Raw genomic sequence first — 22,325 nt, forward strand, 5'->3', positions numbered from 1 at the left:
CTTACAAAACTTCACAAATATGAAACCACAATTCAGCTCATCAAGTCGGTGCGTTGCGCACAGAAATTTTTATGTATTTCAAGCAGCGTTAAGGCGGTGCAGCTTTCTATAATTTTCCTTGCAATAACGTTGTACTGTACTCACCTTTTGCACATACAGATCGCTTTTTTCTCTGTTCGTGCGCACGGGGGGCACAGTGGGACGCCCGCCACCTTAGACACTTAAGGGGGGGGGGGAATGTCTGTCCTATACATTCACTTAGTAGGGAGGGGGGGGCTGCGAGGAACCTTCCCCCCCCCCCCTTAAGGGGAACCCTGCGCACGCCTATGATCGAAGCTACGGAGGAGGGGGGGGGGGGGGGCTTTGTATATACAATTCGACAAAGTTGGTTGGTTGATTCTTAGTTACATGCACGTCTTGTATGCGTGCCATGTTGTAGAAAACATCGTCGTCTTCGTGCACCTGTGCAGGTCTGAGTGCCCAAGTAATTTGTGTTTACGCGTAACACCCGTAATTTGTATTTTATGCGTTTGCTTTTTAATTGAATTGTTACCATTATATAACATTTCAGTATATGAACTTGAAGCGTAGTTACGAAATTCTTGGCATATCCACCACTGTAGGCTTGTGGCATGTCTTACAAACGTCGTCATCATTATCTTCTTCTCTATTACGCACAGATCGCAGCAGTATTGTAACCTTGGAGATCGGACACGTTCTTTGGAATCCGGTGTTGCTCCGGCGAATGTTGCGAGAACCTCTTCCGTAGTTTCTTGTCGCGACTTCGCAGCTTACATCCTATAAAACGTGAGCAGCAAGTGCGGTAAGCATATTTCAAATTATGCTTGAGCACATTTATCTGATCACCGCTGAAAAAAAAAAAATGCTTTGACTTATTCCGTGTGTGCCAAAAGCACTTGCTTGGATGAGTTTTCTGCAAACCGAACCCACAGTTAGGTGGTCACATCGCGATTGTTATTCTCTTTTTTTTTTGTTCTCATGTGCTGACCTTCGAATGGAAGTTGATACTTAACGATATACCCTTGCCTCGCTTTTCTTTCCTTGCTTTCTTTTATTTTTGCGAGTAACTTGATTCGTCCGTGAATGCTCTGTGCTGCCTTTTAATCCTCGGTCTATGTATGAAGCACGTGCCTTGCCCTTGGATGCCCCGTTAATGTGATGAAAAAATCCGCAAACGGGGGGTGGGTGCTCGAGCCGACGTTTCGACAAGTGGACTTGTCTTCTTCAAGGCTGGAACTCTCAGCCTTGAAGAAGACAAGTCCACTTGGTCGAAACGTCGGCTCGAGCACCCACCCCCTGTTTACGGATTGTTTTTCATCGCAAGCTTCCACCTTCCACTTCCTGCCTTTAATGTGATGTTACCCTCGCTGTTACTGTCTCAGCGACGAGACGAGTTTGTCTCGCGACCGGTGGCCACTCAAAGAAAAAGAAAAAAACTTGGAAAATGTGGGCAGCGGGCAGCGTGCCCACGTTACGCGTGACATTACTTTCTTGTTGTGTATTACACCCGGTAAATATATATTTGTGACGTGCTTGCAGTGGTGCTTCGTGTCGCGTCCCCTCAGCGTCCTATAGATGAACCGGTATTTTTTTGGTTTGCTCAGTGCACGACCAGATGGTCGAAATTCCCGGAGCCCTCCACTACTCCGTGCTTCACTATCGTGTCGTGGTTTTGGCACGTAAAACCTCAGGTATTACTACTATTAGCTTTTTTGTTTGCGAACGTTGTTTAACGAGTCGTGTGGGTATAACGTTATAAAAATACAGCACAAACTGCACTATACGCGCTGTGTACTGTATGTTGCGCTGCATAATTTTAAATGCATAACACATACTACCTAGCCGAGATTTAACCTCTACTAAACATGTTGGGAACGCCGGAAAATAATTCTTTGGTTGCTCACGTAGCTACTATAACGTTTGTGCGCTCCTGTTGTGTGCGGTGGGATAGATTTATTTATTTCGATGGCTTCCATGTCCGAAGTTTCGATACAGAGGGATTCGCCGTTCATGGCTATAAAATACGTCGGAATTGCATCTTACAGTTTCGAAGATATGACGTCTATGATTCGGCGCAGCCAGTTAATCAACCGAGCGTGTGCTAGCTCATCGCTAGAGGTAGAGATTCAACTTTATTGAATTCAGGGCTGCGCCTCTGTACACGAGGTGGAGCCCCTCTTTCAGGGCCCTACTTGGAATTACGGCTCGGCAGGCTTAATCAAGGGTTCCAAGAGAACAGATTTTTGGGCTAGTTGGTTTGTTACGTTCATTGAAGCCATAGCGCTGAAAAGACAGGGACCGAGGAAAAGGACAGGACTTCTTCCTCGGTTCCCGTCTTTTCAACGCTATGGCTTCAACGAAATTAATCAAGGGTCACCACTTCGCTTCCCAAGTCCATTTCGGAGAGCTGCACCGCCCATGACTAGTTGTTTGCTAATTATCTGTTTCTTTTTCCGCGCTGCTTGGCTTGTGCGTAGCGCCACTGGCATGGATGAAAAAATAAACTATATATAGTGATTCAAGGAAGCGTAAGAAACAGGCGCTGTTTTCCGCAACCCGCGTGAGAACACGGCTCAGCGCCTGAGAAAAATTCACACGCTCCTTGCGCATTAGCCTAAGACGACTCGAAGGCGAAAGCCATCTTCTTTTTCTTCTTAGTCTATTGTGATTGATCCCCGAGAAAGCTTTTTTGCACCTCACGGGTTTTGCAGTGCCTGTCCATCTTTGACCAAATGACGCTGTCATGTGACGTCAGACATCTTTGCGATTTGTGACTTCATGATGACGTCACCACATAATGTTTTTGTATCACTCGTGTTGACGCCGACGGTCAATTTTTGCTTTGAATGAGGCGTCTAAGGCTTTCGCCTTAAAGCGAATTCTCTGCGAAGATGGCATTACTTCTTTATTTTCTCGCAGTATCGGCCCAGCACGTGACCTCTGATAGGCAGCGTATCGGCCGAGAATGCACAATGTTCGATTACTTTCACGTAGTCTTGCCTGCAGAGTGCAGCACTAAACCTATACCGTGTGCTCTGACGTGGCGATCAAGTTTTGGGTGTATGCTGTTGGGTTTCAGTTCTGTCGCGCTGTGTCAGGTCCTATTTTTTTATTTACTTCATTCCGACTGGTGTACCACTACTCACGTCATACGAAGGGACTTTCTCGACTGCTCTGTCTGGTGTGATTTTCGTTATTTTTCTCTTTCTGCTAAGTTAAAAAGATTTTTTAAATTCGCAGAGTAATTGTACTATCAGAAGTTTTGCAGGAACGTCTCGGGTATATAAGTGCCATCTACGACAGTAACAGCGTGTCCACCGCAGCATTCTTCGGCGAGTTTACCATAGTAGCGAAAACGCGCTCGCAAGCTCGATTGCGTTATTACGGGAACATATCCGCTCGGCGCCCTTCCAAGATGTAATGTGATATTAAAACTGTGTAATGTTGTTTGATGACGTCGCCGTTGTTGGCTAATGACTGTAACTGTGTGCCTCAAGAGTAATGAAGAAAGGCTTTGCTTACGGTACTGTCACGTGCTCTCGCCATTGGAACGTGTGTTCCCGGTCCTTTTTATACCTTCCAACCACAACGGCTACGGTTACCCTTCCGCGTTCCACAGTGATGCACGTCGTTCCGCCGACAACGTCCATCTGGAAATCCGTGGACCTGACGTGACTATACATTACATAGTCGGACCAGAGTGTAAAACCTTTACGGGCATTGCTTCGAGCAACCAGCCATACGCTCGGGCTTCAGTTGCCGAACAGAGCTTCGCCCGTTTAAAATCGCTGACAACTTGCGAGGTTCTATATTTACTGGATCCGAATCTTCCTGTCATCGTCGCGACCGATGCTTCCGCGGGTGTGGACCGAACGCTGTGCTGCAACAGGATAACAAGAAAACTCCACGGACGGTTGCATCTGTCTCCTGCACATTGAGCCCACAAGAACGGAAGTACTCTGCAGGTGGACGTGAAGCGTTAGCATGCGTTTGGGCCTGTCGACATTGGCACGTGTATCTTTGGGGTCGTCCCTTTGTCTTGCCAACTGACCATAATGATTTCCTCACCTTGTCAACAAAGGGTTGTTGGGCATCGACCATTACACATTTCACCACCTACTTTGTTATGACACCATAAGGTACCGCAAGGGAAGCGATAACGTGGTGGATGATCGACTGCCTTTGCAAGTAGAACCCAGCGAGGTCGTTGAAGATGAGTTTGTTTGCCTTCTTTCTCCGATGCTAACCATGACGGAATCTCTGGAAGCCAGGGGGTAGCCAAGGGGGGGAGTTGGGGGGGTTCAAACCCCCCTTGAAATGTTTCAGTTTTGCTTGCGTATAGATACACGCGCACATACAAACGCACGCACGAACATACATAAAGTATGGTTGAACCCCCCCCCGAAAAAAATTTCTGGCTACGCCCCTGCTGGAAGCGGAGTGAGCCACACGAAGAAAGAAAGAAAGAAAGACAGAAAGAAAGAAAAGAAGAAAGAAAGAAAGAAAGAAAGAAAGAAAGACAGAAAGAAAGAAAGAAAAGAAGAAAGAAAGAAAGAAAGAAAGAAAAGAAGAAAGAAAGAAAGAAAGAAAGACAGAAAGAAAGAAAGAAAAGAAGAAAGAAAGAAAGAAAGAAAGAAAGAAAGAAAGAAAGAAAGAAAGAAAGAAAGAAAGAAAGAAAGAAAGAAAGAAAGAAAGAAAGAAAGAGAAATCACTTGTGGATCATACCCGCATGCCCGCTCGTACCCCTTCATGCGCATATATATGATCGACCGTCTACAAATGTGTCAAATTCGCAATACATAATTCTAATGCACTCGATGTTACAAAAGAAAATCAACTAATACGTTTTGTGTGAGATTCAGTAATTAATTCTAATTAGCGTGTAATTCAACATTTAATTATTCTGCTGTCAGCCATGTCCCATTTTTACGTAAGATGAATTAAATCGTAGGCTCGAAATGCTTACGCAATTTGTTTTTGATTGTATTCATTTAGAGCAAGGAAAAATAATACTTTTGACGTTGGTCCTTGGAACGCGGCGCGCCGACCGAGCCGTCGAACATCGCAGTGCCTTCACCAAAGTGGTCGGCTGCAGTCATACGCAGCACGCTGACGTTAAAGAAAGACACAGTGGCAATGCAGAAGGTTCGATTCATGCTATGCGCAATGTATCTTGCTCTGTCTTGGTAAGGACTGGCAAAAGCAAGTTGCTTACACACATGTGGACGTTGCGCCTCAAAATGATAATTGCATTTTTTTTTCATTTATATGTATTTTTCTCCCTTTCATTCTTACTTTTTAATCATTGCACATTCTCCAAAGTAACATATAAATATTCAGATAACCAAATCTTGGCCAATCCCCCAGAGTGGGTATGTGCCATCTGTATGTGAAAGTAAACAAATAAGCAATCGGATGCATCCTTGTGTGTCAAGACATGGATATATTTTTAAAGATTCGGCCATTGATTTTTTTTATTTCATTATTACTATGTATATTCATATTTGATCGAGCGCCAAAATTTTCTATCAAACTTGTAAAGTTTCTATTCTGTAACCTCCTTTCTAAAGTATTCTAACACGTTATAAAACCACTCACTTCTTGGCCAATCCCCCGCAGTGGGTGTGAGCCATAGTTGAAGGCGAACAAGAACAAGCATCGTTTTGCTGTCTCCTAAACACAGCACGGAGTCAACGGACAACCCCCAGCGGAACCATGCTACACAAAGCAGGTGAGATTGCAGGATGACATGCAGGAGGGGCACGGCGGCGTTGAATATACAGTATCGTTGCTCGAAGTGCTTGTATTTCAGGGCCCGACGCGGTGGACGCGGCTTTTTGCTGCTGAGCACCAGGTCGCGAGTTTCTATTCCCGGCTCCTGTGGTCGCATTGCGATGGGGGACAAAATTTAAACGAGCTCGTGTACCTATCGGTTAGCGCACGTTAAGTAGGGTGGTCAAAATTAATCGCATGCTCCGATATCTTGAGTTGACTCAGCTATGATGCGTACGATTACACGAAGGTATACAGGTGTCTACAATGCATTAAGTTAGCTACGGTGCTCTTTTTGAGAGCGACGCTTCTTGCTACGCAATCGCTGAGGAGTCGTTACGTGTAAACGCCGTTAGTCTTATTAATTTCTTGGATGAGTTGGCCTCGCGGCTTTATTTGCTTTGCATTCGTTTATTCCTTCGTTCAAAGCCCTTTGTCAGTGAGAGATACAGCGCGAAAACGACGTGTGGTTATGCTAAAATACACCCTGGCCACACACTGACACACGCAACGTCGTGTATTCATCGCCTCTTCATGCGATATTTGCATTTATTCGCCCAAAGATTCGTATTCCAGCCCTGGTGTTAAGCTCCGGCAACGTTTGGGGAACGAACGCTTCGAACCGCTGCTGCGCTATTGATGCAGGCCTTTCGTCATGTCAAGCTCTTCGTCAAGGCTGTCTGACTCGGCCGCACCGCTGCCGTAGGTCAGACGTCGCCCCGAATCTGCGGTTGCCTTGGCCGTACGGTCCAGGATCCGGCAGCGCTGTAGTAGGTGCCGATGGTGTGCGAAAACAGCATCGGTGTCATGTCCGAGGATTCCACGTCACTTCCGGCGCAAGGCGGTTGGGTCATCCGCACCCGCACAGTGTCCCTTTGCCGTACAAGGAGCGGCACGCCGTTGTGACCACGTGCGGAGACCTTTACAAGGCCAGTGCGCAACGACGTCCTAACAAGTTTTCTCCGTTGCCCCTTCCTAACTGCAACGTCTCTTCGCGACTGAGAGAGATGAATCTTGAAAAAGACTATTCTCTGACTAATTTAAGGCGATAACCTTGTCTCGTTGAGCTGCCCCTTGAGCGAATCACGGCAGGTGAATGACGGGGTACAAAAAACCACGTGACTTCCGTCACGGGGGTGACCTCATGTTGTGACGTCATCATGTAATGTCATAATGACTTAACAGACCAGAAAAAATTGTGCCGTAATCACGACGTCATCGTAATGTCATAATGATGTACCAGAGCGGATAAATTTGTGACGCAATCATGACCTCATCTTGATGTCACCTGATGACGTCATCACAATGCATGGTGGCTTGGTCAAGGATGCGCCGATCCCGGAAGTCACGCAATACCACGTGAGCTGCGGAAAGCTTTAGGTAGGGAGGAACAACGCACTCGGCTAAAAACGTCAACGTAATTTGATGTGTGTCCCTGACACTGCGGCTGTTTATGTTTGAAAGAAGCCTGGTCCTCGGTTGTATAACTTAATGCAGTACAAAGTGCGCAGCACGCTTTCGCCTTCAAGTGCTACAGAGCGTAACATGCTGCCGAGATTTTCACTCACGGGACTTTGAGAGAACTTTCACCATGCATGGAGGTCGCTATAATTCGCAAATCCAACTACATCTCGTGCCTTAGTCGAAAAAGTAGAAACGACACGTGGTTTGATTCTTATGATGAGGGAGGCGAATTTAATAAGCGTTTGCCCAAGCGGCTTAAACTTCTCGTGCGCAGATTTAAATTATCCGCAATACCCAGAAACATAATAAAGACAAGTCACCGCACTAAATTACTATTCTCAGTGTGCGTTTATTAGTTGCAGCATGTAGCAAACAAGCATGACTTTGCTGATGTTCTAGCTTACCGGTATTATATGAAACGGTCCCTCTGTAAAACATTTTTCTTGTTGCGATCATCCACTTTTTTGTCATTTCGGTTTCCATACTTTTTGATAAAATTTTGTCAGAACGGTATTCGAAAAGGATATTAGGGTATGCATAGTACTGCATCCGCAGGCTCACGTGTGCCCGAGTAAGTGATAGCATCAACTTCAATTGTTTTATCGTTTAATATCTAGTCGGTCGCGACTTGGTGTGTGTCGTAACTTCCGAATGACTATATATGTTAATCTTCAATATCTTTTGTCCAAACAACGCAGAAGTGGCGTACCGAGGGACGTCTAGGATACAAGCACGCACCCGACAAAGGTGCCGTGGTTCCTGTGACGTACATTCACACGGGCATGGACCGCGCGGAGCATAAGGAACGCGGTGAACGTCCGTTGGTCCTCCTTCTCACAGGATCACCAGGGCAGTATCAGGACTTCAGCTACACCATCCCTTTCCTGGACAGGCATGGCGCCGACGTACTGTGCTTGAACTGGCCCAGTGAGAGAGATCCTTTTAAATGCAACTAGCCTTAATTTGACACACACAAGCACATACACGCGCGCACACACGCACTTCGTAGAGATTGCTCACCGTCCTTCATACGTAAACATTCACCTTGAGGTTTCATAGGCTCTCTGCAGAAATTGACCTTATACATGTGCTGCTTCTGTACTAAAAACGAATGTGTTCTTGATGTGATGCGTTTACTGTAATTATGTCGATGCCTGGTGGCTGTTTGAAACAGGGTGGCCGCTTGGGCAGGTTGGTGCAGCACACTTGACAAGAACTCTTTTTTAGTGCGCAGAATGGAGGACAAGAGAGGACAGAGCGCATTGCAGAGATATGACAGAGTGCGCTGTCTATCTTGTCCTTTCTTATCTTCAAGCATTCTGCGCACCAAAAAAAGGATTTCCTTGTAAAGTGTGGCTTTTTGGACCCGTGTTTTAGGTGACTTGAATGTTCTCTATACACGGCGGATGTTCCAGAAGTGCAATCAGTGCAATCTAAATTTCTCAGCAACTCCATGCCTTAGCACACGAAAGCCACACAGTACATGCGTGTACAGTATATTTAGTACGCGCAGGTGGTTAGCCTTGCCAAGCTTGATGCAAGGTTAAAGCCGCGCTTGTATACTTTCTTCTTCAGACTTCGCCTTCACCAAACAGACTGGCTACTGGTGGCACAGTGGTGAGGAGAAAGCCCACCTTGCCATCGATTTCCTCAAGAAGCTCGACATAAAAGAGTGAGTTCCGGATGTACCTTCTTATATGAAAGATTACGTTTTACTTGGACATTAGATTCCAGACACCAAGTCGAGATTGATGTTACGCTTGTGATTGTCTGCCGCGATAAGGGTTTTGACTATTGTGAGCACCACAAAATTTATGAGAAATATGCCACCTTTTCGGTCACACTGATGCACTTGAACGTGCTTTCGCTGCACTTACTGCCTTTTGCGGACGCCTGCTAAGTGCGCGCTTTCGCCAACCTAGCCGAGAAACGCTTTCGTGTTCATGATGGCCCTCTTGCGGGTCTAAGATCCTTATGCACACAATAATTCAACAATGGTTCAACAAAGGGTTAGTACCACTTGTCTGTACATGAGAAGGAAGGCATTGCTGAGTCTAAAAAAAAGCTCAATTGAAGATCGCATTAGATTGGAGAGCCTACAGTGGACATCTCCGATTATGACAGTAGGTAATTAGAGTTGAGGAGTCAACAGTTTAAGCATACTCGTTTATTGGGCACAGCTTCAGCTTCTTTCCATTGGCTAGGCCTAGGACAAAGTTGCCTCGTGTCAACTTTCTTGTTACGCCCGAAAACGCTGTAACATTGCTGTTATCTCTGCAGGGTCGACATGCTGGTAAGCCACAGTTCGGGAGCTTATCCGGCGGTGCATATGACCGCCGAGCAATCCGACGTCCACGTTAAGTCACTGGCTCTCCTCATGCCCACCACAGGCTCAGACGTCAGGTTCGTACGTATAGGAAGGAAGGAAGGAACTATAGTGACAGTGCATGAGTTCAGGAGGCAGCCTAACAATAACTAAACCGAATCGTTATGCAAGCGATACATTGAGCCTATAATAACATCAACGCGCCACGGTGGCCAAGTGATTATGGTGCTCGACTGCTGACCCGAAGGTCGCAGGTTCGAATCTTGACCGCGGCGGCCGCATTTTCGATGGAGGCGAAAATGCTTGAGGCCCGTGTATACTTAGGTTTAGGTGCATGTTAATGAACCCCAGGACGTCAAAATTTCCGGAGCCCTGCACTACGGCGTCCCTCACAATGATATCGTTAAACGCCGACAATTCTTATTATATATTATAATAACGTCAGACGTACTCGCACACTTGCAGCGCATTGTCCCTGTTATTGCAGATGATAGCGGACATCGCTATGCTACCCAGTCAAGATAAGCTTGCAGTACAGGAAGCTATACGGACATGCCATCGCACGCTCTTGCCATAGGCCCTGGTTTATATGAGCGCTCGTTTACCTATAACGCGTCTGTTTTTTTTTTTTACATTCTCAGATTAACCTGCGCCTTGCAGTATGTGTGCGATATGGCGCATTCCGTAATATTCCGGGCTTTTTTTTTTTTGGTGGGGTAGCGGGGGGGCCGGGGGGGGGGGGGGGAGGGTCTCAAGCTGTCTTTATTACACTGATGTACGTAATGTCACTGCTGTGTTTAAATATCGCTCGTACAGCTGCTCTCTTTTCAGCCCTGTTTGCGCTCCAGTGTTTCCAGAGAGTCAAATGCTACGTTGCTTTTCTTTTCCTCCCCTTATTAGACAGTTTTAGTTTCACGTACGTAGAGGCTTTGCGTACGTAGAACTTCTACGTGTAAGCAGTGCGCATGCGCAGTACATAGCGGTCGCGCGCTGGTCTCACGGACGTACGTGAGATTCGATTATTTGCGTGCGTTTCTTGCGCACGTAGACAGCTTCGCGCTGAGTTTTCGCGAGATCACGAACAAGCAATATCTTGTTCGTCATCTCGCGATAGAGGGAGCTACGTGGTCCCTCTTGGCGCGCGTCGCGTGCGTGTAGCTAAAAGCGTTTCAGATGGCGTGCACGTAACCTACGTGTACTTTTCACGTTTGCGTACGTGAAGTCCCTACGTACGTGAAACTAAAACTGTCTATTAAGAAACAAGCGTACGCGAGCGCTTGTGCTCGTCTAGTCTACATTACGACGTAGTAAGAGCTGCAAGCTTTGTCGCCAGCATTGTCTTCCTTTGATTTTGCGCAAATCGTCCGCGAGTCAACGCTATTCATCCGCCGCTTACGACGGCAAAATGACAGTTTTATGAGAAGCGAACGCTGATATCTGACAACTAATATCAAGGAACCGCGCTGAACAACAACCTAATGCGTCTTTACAGGAACGAGCCAAACTAAAGAAAAGGTCATTTGTAAAAACGGACAGATCTAACCCGCCTAGTTTCCCTGTCCTCTTCGTCTTCCGCGGCTTCTATTATTCTTCTGCATGAACGCATCAACGATCGCAAGTTAGCACTTTTTAAGGCGGAAGCTCAAGCCTTAGATGCCTCATCAAACGCGAAAATCGACCGTCGGCGTCCCGCGGCGTCGGGCACAGCATGAGTTGTGCAAAAAATCGTCATCACGTGATGACGTCACCATATGACGTCATCATGACGTCGCAGGTCGCAAAAATATGTGAAGTCATCACGACGTCACAAAAATCTCATGACGTAACATCACATGATGCCGTCATCACATGACATCGTAGCTTGGTCAAAGGTGGGCCGATCACGGAGGCAGTGCAAAACCACTCTAGGTGCACAAAGCTTTCGGAGGGCGGCGGGGCATCGACTGAGAAGAAAAAGAAGATGGCTTTCGCCTTCGAGTCGTCTTAGGCGAATGCGTAAGGGACCCGGTCAGTTTTTAATATCTGACGCTAAGTCAATTAATTCCGCGAAAGTAAGCTTGGAATGCGTATACAAGTAGATAGTTGCTCAACACGTGATCCGTAATATAGCCGTATATCCCGTTCAGGTCCAATGTGCACATATGTGGACGCAACTTGTTTTTCCCAGTTCTTTGGAACAGAGGCCAAGAAAGAGCAAGACACATTGCGCATAGGATGAACTGAACCTTCTCTATAGTGTCTAATTGACTTCACCTCATTGTGCTGAGTACGACTGTAGCCGATAACTTTGGTGAAGGCAGCACGATATTCGACGGGTCGTTCGACGTGCCGCGTTCCAGGACCAACGTCAAAAGTAAAATTTTTCGTTGCTGGATAATGGGTACAACCAAAAAGAAACTGCGCATGTGTTTTGAGCCTACAGTGCGATTCTTTTTATTTAAAAATGGATCATGACTGACTGCCAGAGTAAATAAGTATTTAATTACGCGCTGATGAATAATAATTACTAAAACAACACATTTAAAATTTTTTTCTTGGATGTAATATTGAGTGCCTTATAGTTATGTTGTGCGAATTTGATATATTCGCGCACAGCATCATAATTCGCGCCTGAAGGGTATCTTTTTCCCGTTGCGCAGAGCTCTGAGAAAATTCCTGGTGTATAACGAAACGGCCGACTGGATGCTTCGGAGTATGCACGGTTTATCTATGCTTACCACACTCGTCAAGTGGAGCATGGTGCTGAGCAAGCACCCTATGAAGCGTGAAATGGACGATGTCTTCTTCGCCTACCTGTCTACCTCAGGCGTCAAGGACGACAGGGTGGGTACACTCCTTCCGATTCCTTTCCACGTACTTGTTTTTGTAACGTAGCCTATCACAAGGTAACACTGGAACCTTGGATGAAGGTTAAATCAAGCTATTCATTGTCAAACGCGTATATCTGAGCTCCTTTGAATAGTTAAGCTCTCACATGGATCCCAGTGTACACTGGAATCTCGTTGATACTAGCTTCACGGCAAGGAAAATGAAATGCATCATCCGAAAATCTAGTGATCCAAGTCAAGCTCAAACAATACGCGAATATAGGCGTACTCGGTGACAACCTAAATGACAATAATTCAATCGAAGCTGCCGCCTCGAGCTCTTCATTCACCGTTGGTCAAATACTAATATTGTCAACTACACCGTTAAGACGTAAGACATATTTAAATTACACGCATGTAGTACATAACGCATGTACGAGCGTAAAGTCGCGGGGTCGGTGGGATAAAAGCCTCATAACTTCAGCTTGGCTCGTCTCTCCTCTCCGCTGAAGACTGTCTCAGTATCTGATCGCAATAGACTTTTTCTTTCGTATTTGCCAGAGCTATCGTCCACATGGCGCCATGTGCTCACTTAAAGGCGTATCTTGTTCTGTTTTCGAGGAGAACGACGTAATAAATACGCGTGGGGGTCTTTTGCTGCTACGCTGAAGTTGGTTATAGGTCACATAATGTGTATAGCAGATAACCGGCGGTCTGTTAGCATAGCAGAATAGGTGCCAGTGGAAGGGAATCGCGGTGTAGGGGGCCTGGACGACAGATAATTAGGTTTTGCGAAGATTACAGAGGACCCGGACGATGAATAACGCTGGAGAAAAAAATTACAGCATGTCCACGGGTGAATGATGAAGAGCTTGGGCGAAGCTCCTGAAGCAATCATGGTCTCGGTATCCTCTTCTCGTTGAGCCCGTTTCGCAGCGGCGTCCTTGGCGCGCACCGTCTCGGGATCCGCCTGGCTGCCGCCAAGCGAGCGCCAAGCAAGCGAGCCTCTCGGGATCGAGAGGCTGCCGCCAAGCGAGCGCGGCGCCAGGCGGATCTCGAGGCGGTGCGCGCCCGCGAAGCCGCCGCTAAGCGCGCGCGGCGGCAGCCTCTCGAGCTCGCATCTCGGGATCCTGCCGACGAGCACGAGACGCAGCGGCCTTCCGCACCCGGCGCTCCTCGTCGTCCATGGTCGGCCAAGCAGCACGATCCGGCAAGCGCACTCCTCCACGTACGGCGACGATCAAGGAGAATGAGAGATAACGGGCGCAGCAGCCAATCTGAGAGCAGCGGCACCTATAACGCCATCTAGCGTGTATTTACCCAACCGCCATATTGCACACATCTCTATGGGACAGCGCCATCTAGTATATTGCCACGCCCACTTCTTGTCTTGTTTTGATGTATTCGGGTTTGACCGGCAGGGACGGTTATCAACGCTCGACGCTGTCCGCGAAGCATTGTTCGAGAAGCTTCACGTCTATAGTAGATCGTTCTGTTAAGATTGCGCCCCGCACGCGAACGTTCCAGCTTTGTCTAGAGATAACGCCGCCACCAGCGATATTGCTGGAAAGTTCGATACCGCCTGTATAAAAGCCGACGCGATTGACCGCTTGTCAGTTGATCGACGGACGACGCCCTGTTCGCCGCTATATTTGTACAGCGTGTATTGCTGTAGTTATAGTTCTCATTTTCCGGCCACAAGTTCGGCCAAATAAACAGTTTCATCCTGCAAACGCCGACTGCAGTCTTCATCGACGTCACGACCACGTGACATCTGGTGGAGGTGCTGCTTCGCTCATGTTCCGGTCGCCCCCGTCAGGCCGTGAACCCAGTCCGGGCCGCAACGAAGACATCGACGCCTACCCCGAACAGCGAGCAAGCCGCAGGACACAAGGACTACCTCCAGAATACCAGCCTTTACCCGACAAGACCAGGAAGACCCCGACCATGACCAACACAACAGCGACAATGACAGCAACCATGCCGCTTGCACCCGTGCTGCTACAGCGCCCAAAGGAACCACCGACCTTTCACGGATCATCTGCTGAAGACCCGGAAAGTTGGCTGGAGAAGTACGACCGCGTCGCCATTTTTAACGAATGGACCGATGAAGACAAGTTAAGACACGTCTACTTCGCCTTGGAGGACTCTGCCCGAACTTGGTTCGAGAACCAAGAGCGAAGCCTCACGACGTGGGACATTTTTCGCACAAGATTCCTTGCCACATTCACGAGTGTCGTCCGCAAGGAGAGGGCCGAAGCTCTGCTGGAAACCCGTGTGCAGCTTCCAAACGAGACCGTGGTGCTGTACGCGGAAGAGATGAGCAGACTGTTCCGACACGCCGACCCAGCCATGCCCGAGGACAAGAAAGTCCGCTTGCTCATGCGAGGGGTAAAGCAAGAGCTCTTCGCTGGGCTAATGCGGAACCCACCATCGACAGTCCAAGAGTTCGTCTCAGAGGCGACGACGATTGAGAAGACGTTGGAAATGCGCAACCGGCAGTATAATCGCCGATCGATTCAAGACAACCCAGTTGTTCATGCTGTCGGCTCCGACGACCTGCGCGAAACGATCCGAGCGATCGTGCGGGAAGAACTACGCAAGCTCTTACCCTCACCACAGCCTGAAGTTGCGTCGATCGCTGACATCGTCCGAGAGGAAATCCAGCAGTCTCTGGGCACCCCCGAGTCAGCGCAGCCGCAGCTGCAAGCAGTGACCTATGCTGCTGCAGCCCGACGCAACGCCCCCCCTCCTCGCCCAAGTCAAGACGCCGCGCCGCCTCAACAGTTCCGCCGCCAGGCACCACCGCCGCCGCCACCGACGTCACACCGCCCTCCAGCCGGCCAACGATACACGCCGAGGAAGACCGACGTTTGGCGCGCCCCCGACCACCGCCCACTCTGTTACCATTGCGGAGAAGCTGGCCACACTTACCGCCGCTGCCAGTACCGACAGATGGGACTGCGTGGATTCGCCATCGACGCGCCGCGTCCACAGCGAGGGGAAAGACCACGTGACATCGCCGACTACCTCGCGGGAACGCAATGGACGCCCCGACAACCTTCCCGTTCGCCGTCGCCAGGCCGCTACGTCTCTCCCCAACGCCGACCATACACTGGCCCAACTCGGGGCCGGTCACCTAGCCCGTATCCGGAAAACTAAGGGCAGCAACCGATGGAGGTGCGGTTGCTGTACGACGAAATACCGAAGATCCTCCGCCGCCGACGACAACGCCGCAACGACATCTAAAGAACACGCCGCAAGCCGAACGAAGCCCTGACGTCGAAACTTCACGGCCCGAAGAAGACCTGACGACACAACGACGAAGCAGCGGGACAAACCGACGTAGCCGTGATCCGACGCCGCGACCAAATCGAAACGGTAGGCGACGAACGAGTGACCTCGACGTTCTCATCGACGGCCACAACGTCACCGCTCTCGTCGATACTGGAGCCGACTATTCCGTCATCAGTGGACCGTTCGCGACGAAGCTGAAGAAAGTCAAGACCGCCTGGGAAGGCCCCGAAATCCGCACAGCGGGAGGTCACCTAGTAACGCCGGCAGGAATCTGCACAGCGAGGGTCTCCATCAACAACCGGATTTATCCCGCAAGCTTTGTAGTCCTTCAGCATTGCTCCCGAGATGTCATCCTTGGTATGGACTTCTTAGGCCTTCATGGTGCAGTCATCGACCTCAGATCGAAGTCGATAACACTATCTACAGAAAAAGCATTACCGCGGTACACGCCGCCAGGGAAGCATGCCTTGAATGTGCTGGAAGACCAAGTCACCATTCCCCCTTGCTCCAGCGTCATCATTTCCGTCGGCTCTCAGAAAGTAGCAGACCTGGAAGGCGTCATTGAAGGCGACCAGCACCAGTTGATTAACCGCGAGATTTGCGTCGCAAGAGGAATAGCAGAGTTGCGGGGAGGCAAAGCAACAGTGATGCTCACAAATTTTAGCAACGAGTATAAGCACGTAAACAAAGGCACGACAGTCGCCTACATCGAAGAAATCACGGCTACGTCGATGGCTTTCGCCATCGCCGATTCTTCCGAGCCAACACCGACGAACCAAGCTTCTCAACCAGTTTTCGACGTTAATCCTAGCCTTCCGAAGCATAAACAAGAACAGCTCAAAACCCTGCTCTTGAAATACAGGGACTGCTTTTCGTCATCGTCAAGAATCCGCCAGACCCCAGTCGCAAAACATCGCATCATAACAGAGGAAAATGCCAGGCCACTCCGGCAGAGCCCGTACAGAGTTTCAACGCGAGAACGCGAATCCATAAAGAAACAAGTCGACGAAATGCTACGCGACGACATCATCCAGCCGTCGAAGAGTCCATGGGCGTCACCCGTGGTGTTAGTGAAGAAGAAAGACGGAACCCTACGCTTCTGCGTCGATTATCGCCGCCTGAACAAAATCACGAAGAAGGACGTCTACCCTCTCCCACGGATAGACGACACCCTGGATCGACTCTACAACGCGAGGTACTTTTCGTCGATGGACCTCAAGACCGGCTATTGGCAAATCGAAGTCGACGAGAGAGACCGAGAGAAGACTGCCTTTATAACACCAGACGGCCTCTTCGAGTTCAAGGTTATGCCCTTTGGTCTTTGCTCGGCACCTGCGACGTTCCAGCGCGTTATGGACACCGTGCTGGCTGGACTGAAGTGGCAGACTTGCCTTGTGTACTTGGACGACGTCATTGTGTTTGCCTCAAGCTTCGACGAACACCTCCGGCGCCTTGACACTGTACTACAAGCAATCAAGACTTCTGGCCTCACCTTGAAGCCTGAAAAGTGCCGCTTTGCATACGAGGAGCTGCTGTTTTTGGGTCACGTGATCAGCAAGGGTGGTGTTCGCCCAGACCCGCGGAAAACAGCTGCCATCGCTGCCTTCCCGCCCCCCACCGACACGAAAGCCGTGCGCCGTTTTCTCGGCTTGTGCGCCTACTACAGGCGCTTTGTCAAGGAATTTTCTCGAATCGCCGAACCGCTAACTCACCTCACGAAGACCGACGTGCCATTCAAGTGGGAAATGGCGCAAATCGAAGCATTTGAAGAACTGAAACGACGCCTTCAGATGCCTCCTATACTAGCACATTTCGACGAATACGCCGATACGGAAATCCACACCGACGCAAGCAGCGTAGGACTCGGCGCCGTCCTTGTGCAGAAGACTGACGGGCAGGAAAGGGTCATCAGTTATGCTAGCCGGTCGCTATCAAAGGCAGAAACGAACTATTCCACAACAGAAAAGGAGTGCCTAGCGATCATCTGGGCTACATCCAAGTTTCGCCCCTACCTCTACGGCAGGCCCTTCAAAGTTGTTAGCGACCACCACGCATTGTGTTGGCTAGCTAACTTGAAGGACCCTTCAGGTCGCCTCGCACGGTGGAGCCTACGACTTCAAGAATTCGACATTACCGTCGTTTACAAGTCCGGAAGGAAACACTCCGACGCTGACTGCCTGTCTCGCGCCCCCGTCGACCCACCGCCGCAGGACGACAAGGAGGACGACTCCTTCTTGGGAATCATAAGTGCCGACGACTTCGCCGAACGACAGCGAACGGATCCAGAACTCAGGGGCCTTGTGGAATACCTCGAGGGCAGGACCACCGTTGTTCCGAAGGTATTCACGCGGGGACTGCCGTCATTTTTCTTGCGCAACGGTGTTCTCCTAAAGAAGAACTTCTCACCGCTTCGAGCTGATAGCCTTCTCGTGGTACCCTCGACATTGCGGCCAGAGGTCCTCCAGGCTCTGCACGACGACCCGACGGCTGGACACCTGGGTGTTTCTCGCACGCTAGCAAGAATACAGGAGAAGTACTACTGGCCGCGCCTTTCCGCCGACGTCACTCGTTACGTGAAGACCTGCCGGGACTGTCAGCGACGCAAGACACCGCCCACTAGGCCAGCCGGACTTCTGCAGCCTATCGAGCCACCTCGACGGCCGTTCCAGCAAATCGGGATGGACTTACTGGGTCCGTTCCCGACGTCCAATACCGGAAACAAATGGATCGTCGTAGCTACAGACTACCTCACCCGCTACGCCGAGACGAGGGCCCTGCCTAGAGGCAGTGCCGCCGAGGTAGCGAAGTTCTTCGTTGAGAACATCGTCCTGCGTCATGGCGCCCCAGAAGTTCTCATCACCGACAGAGGTACGGCGTTTACTGCTGACCTAACTCAGGCAATACTGAGATACAGCCAAACAAGCCACCGCCGGACCACAGCGTACCACCCACAGACAAATGGCCTGACCGAGCGGCTAAACAAGACCATCGCCGACATGTTGGCCATGTATGTCGACGTCGAACACAAGACGTGGGATGCCATCCTTCCGTATGTGACCTTCGCATACAACACGGCCGTCCAAGGAACGACGCAGATGACTCCGTACAAGTTGGTCTACGGAAGGAGCCCGGCGACGACGCTCGACGCCATGCTACCCAACGTCACCGACGAAGAAAACCTCGATGCCGCCGCTTACTTACAACGTGCCGAAGAAGCTCGACAGCTCGCCCGCCTGCGCATCAAGACCCAGCAGCACACCGACAGCCGTCGCTACAATCTTCGACGACGCTTCGCGGAATACCAGCCCGGCGACCGTGTTTGGGTCTGGACGCCGATACGCCGACGTGGGCTTAGCGAAAAACTCCTTCGGCGATACTTCGGGCCATACAAGGTTCTTCGACGCCTCGGCGCTCTTGACTACGAGGTGATCCCGGACGGCATTACGAACTCCCAGCGACGCCGCGCACGACCTGAAGTCGTCCATGTCGTGCGCCTTAAGCCGTTTTTTGCGCGTTAGCGAACCTGGGGACTCTATTTTTCTTCCTTTGTTATTGTAATTTATTTTGTATGCACTTGTTTTTTTTCTCTCTTCTATGTTCTTTCACAAGCATCGGGACGATGCTTTTTCAGAGGGGGGCAATGCCACGCCCACTTCTTGTCTTGTTTTGATGTATTCGGGTTTGACCGGCAGGGACGGTTATCAACGCTCGACGCTGTCCGCGAAGCATTGTTCGAGAAGCTTCACGTCTATAGTAGATCGTTCTGTTAAGATTGCGCCCCGCACGCGAACGTTCCAGCTTTGTCTAGAGATAACGCCGCCACCAGCGATATTGCTGGAAAGTTCGATACCGCCTGTATAAAAGCCGACGCGATTGACCGCTTGTCAGTTGATCGACGGACGACGCCCTGTTCGCCGCTATATTTGTACAGCGTGTATTGCTGTAGTTATAGTTCTCATTTTCCGGCCACAAGTTCGGCCAAATAAACAGTTTCATCCTGCAAACGCCGACTGCAGTCTTCATCGACGTCACGACCACGTGACAATATCGTCACCCAACTGCAGTTTGCATGCATCTCTATGGGACAGCGCCATCGATTGAATGATACGGGAGACGCGACGGCGGAGGAAAGCCGGACGGAGCGACGACCGACCGATGCTATAAGGAGCTTCGCCCCTAAAAAAGTTCATTGGAGATCAGGAGGAGTTGTGACGCATTAGCCCGTGCAATGATAACGAAAAACTACTGATGAGTCTATAGTTTTGACGGAACTGCAGGTGGAACTCGCTCTTAACATCCGCTTTCCTGCAGTATGCCCAGCAACTGGAAACACTGCGCGAACAGGGCGTGCCCATGGTCGTGATGGTCAGCGGCACGGACAAACTCATCTCTGTTGAGAACTACCAGAACTTTCTGCGCAGACTGGGCCACGATCCCCAAAGAACGTGGCTTTACGACGGCACAGGAAAACTCATCAGCCGAGGTTTGAACACGTTTTATCGCGCAGATATCTTTTTGCGATAACGAAGACTGAATGCCTGAATCAAAATTCTCTATATGCACTATAACGTGGCACTGAAATAGCATTTTGCAGCTATGTAAACGTTAGCCAGCCAAAGATGTAACACACCGCGCAAACGCAAGTGTTGATACAATGCGTGCGCCTATCAACGGCTTACTTTCGGGTAGTCTCGAGCAATGTGAAGGGTGTTGCAACACGGTTTGTGACTTCTCCTCTAGTGTAAGATTCCCTGTAAACCAGTAACCACGTGACAGTGGCTTCATGCGGTAAGTTTTAGGAAAGTGAGTCCAGTGCGTGCGAAGCAACTTCTCGTATGCTCTCCGTCAACGCGGATCTAATTCTTGCTCCAGCGTCATATTTGTCACCTAACTGCACTTTATGATGCAATGGGCGTAACTTAAAGCGTAAAGGCTGCGAAACACGCCGAGCGGTGGAGACCCTTGGATTAGTATTTTTTTCCACCTGGAGTTCTTGCAGCCTGCACCTAAGCTTTCATCGCATGATCTTCTTTTCTTATGTTTCATTTCGTCCCGGTCTGGCTGTGGGTGCACGTTTCCGTTCGCACACATTCACGATATCAAAGTCTGTATGCCAGAGCCAGCCGAGTCATCACGATGTGCAGGAAAAGGACGTCTCTCGCATCTCTTGTAAGAAGAAGCGAACGAGTGAAGTTAGCTGGCTTCTCCTCACAGACCTTCGTATTCCGGAGAAACCAAACTCTGATAATGCCGCTTCTCAGGCACGCACGCACCCACGCACGCGGGGACGGATTTATGCGCCTATTGCAAGTATGTTGTCTCTCGTCACGTTGCCCTTTGGAAACGGTGTGAACAAAGTGGCTAGCCGATTGCAGCGCGACGCCGAATACGAAGGCAACTGAGAGGGCTAAAAACATTGCAGTACTCTGTTCGATTCATTGTGAGAACTACACGGTGCAGATTTGAGCCATTTGTGTTTTTCGAAATCATCGTGTCATGCTTCCAGCTCCTTAAGGGAGTACTGACACGATTTTGAGGCACCACAAAAGGGACATTTTTAGTTTCCATGGTGTGCGCCATCAGCGCTCTCCACACTAGAACCAAACAACACGTGTAAAATATTTTAGTTTGATTTTAAAGTTCTCGTCGCCCAGCATCTGCAAGCCAGCCCCCCCCCCCCCACCCCTCCCTCTCCCACCCCGCTTCTAAGCTCGAGGAGAGCGCTGCTAAGCTCGAGGGCGCGGGTTCGACTGCCTGCCACTGCGGCCGCATTCAGATGGGGCGAAATGCAAGAACGCCCGTGTGCTTAGAGATTTATGTGCACATTAAAGATACCAAAGTGGTCAAAGTTAACCCGTAGCTAGGCCTCCAATACGGCCTGCCCCATAATCATGTCATTGTTATGGCACATAAGACTCTAACATTTATTTAATCTTTTAAATGCATATCTGTTTCTTTTCTTTGTCGCAGGCGAGCCCGGCGTGGTGAAGGTAATCGAGATGACAAAGGGTTCTCACTATGCCTTCAGCCGCCACTCTCATATCTGCAACCAAGCGTTGCTCGAGTTGTTGTCCAGGGCCCCGCTTTACCCGAAGCGCTTTCGTATCTAGGACGCGGACACCGAATTCGTCGGCGATGGCTGCGACTCGCGAATTTAGTGATTACCGCTGCATTGCTTTTGCGAATATTTTTGTTCAGTAAACGATGAATGCGTCATAGCCGATACTCGTTGTATATCATTCTTGTTTGCAACCTTCTGTTTAACTCTTGCTACATCACATTCGTAGACCCAGGCCCCTAGCCAGGAGAGGGGGGGGGGGTGCCCTAGCCCACAACTCCCCCTGAAATTCCGATGGAAGGGTGTGTTTTAGCGAAAATATGTAATAAATATAGACGTTTTTCTAAAATACTCAAGGTCTTCAGCAAATGCCCCCCCCCCCCCTACCCTCCACGAAAAAAATTCCTAGACCACACATGTGCTAAAGAAGAGAGGGCGAAAATTTTCAAGATTGGTACAGGAATTATCTGTCTTTTTCTTTTTTGTTTCTTTTTTGAGGGACAAAGTATATCACAGAGTATATTGGTGATATATACACATAGCCTTAAAGAAGCTCCACAGGTGAACACGCTTTACACAA

The 22,325-nt window shown here is 49.5% G+C and overlaps 1 protein-coding gene across 1 annotated transcript; it reads left to right on the forward strand.

Moving 5' to 3' along the window:
• The first annotated feature begins 7,098 nt into the window (after positions 1 to 7,098).
• On the forward strand, positions 7,099 to 21,885 carry LOC119383061 (uncharacterized). The gene is made up of 7 exons (XM_049412844.1): positions 7,099 to 7,152; positions 7,956 to 8,184; positions 8,833 to 8,929; positions 9,538 to 9,660; positions 12,223 to 12,406; positions 19,999 to 20,170; positions 21,658 to 21,885. The coding sequence occupies exons 1-7, from the start codon at positions 7,099 to 7,101 to the stop codon at positions 21,795 to 21,797; spliced, it is 999 nt and encodes a 332-aa protein (XP_049268801.1). The 3' UTR covers positions 21,798 to 21,885.
• The last annotated feature ends 440 nt before the right edge of the window (positions 21,886 to 22,325 follow it).

The sequence above is a fragment of the Rhipicephalus sanguineus genome, chromosome 2, assembly GCF_013339695.2.
Source record: "Rhipicephalus sanguineus isolate Rsan-2018 chromosome 2, BIME_Rsan_1.4, whole genome shotgun sequence".
NCBI lineage: Eukaryota > Metazoa > Arthropoda > Arachnida > Ixodida > Ixodidae > Rhipicephalus > Rhipicephalus sanguineus.

Excerpts from the sequence above, each read along its gene's own strand:
- LOC119383061 (XM_049412844.1), top strand. The coding sequence starts at position 7,099 with ATGCATGGTGGCTTGGTCAAGGATGCGCCGATCCCGGAAGTCACGCAA. Across the intron at positions 8,185-8,832 it reads ACTGTGCTTGAACTGGCCCA|ACTTCGCCTTCACCAAACAG; the intron begins GTGAGAGAGATC and ends TTTCTTCTTCAG. Across the intron at positions 20,171-21,657 it reads AGGAAAACTCATCAGCCGAG|GCGAGCCCGGCGTGGTGAAG; the intron begins GTTTGAACACGT and ends TCTTTGTCGCAG.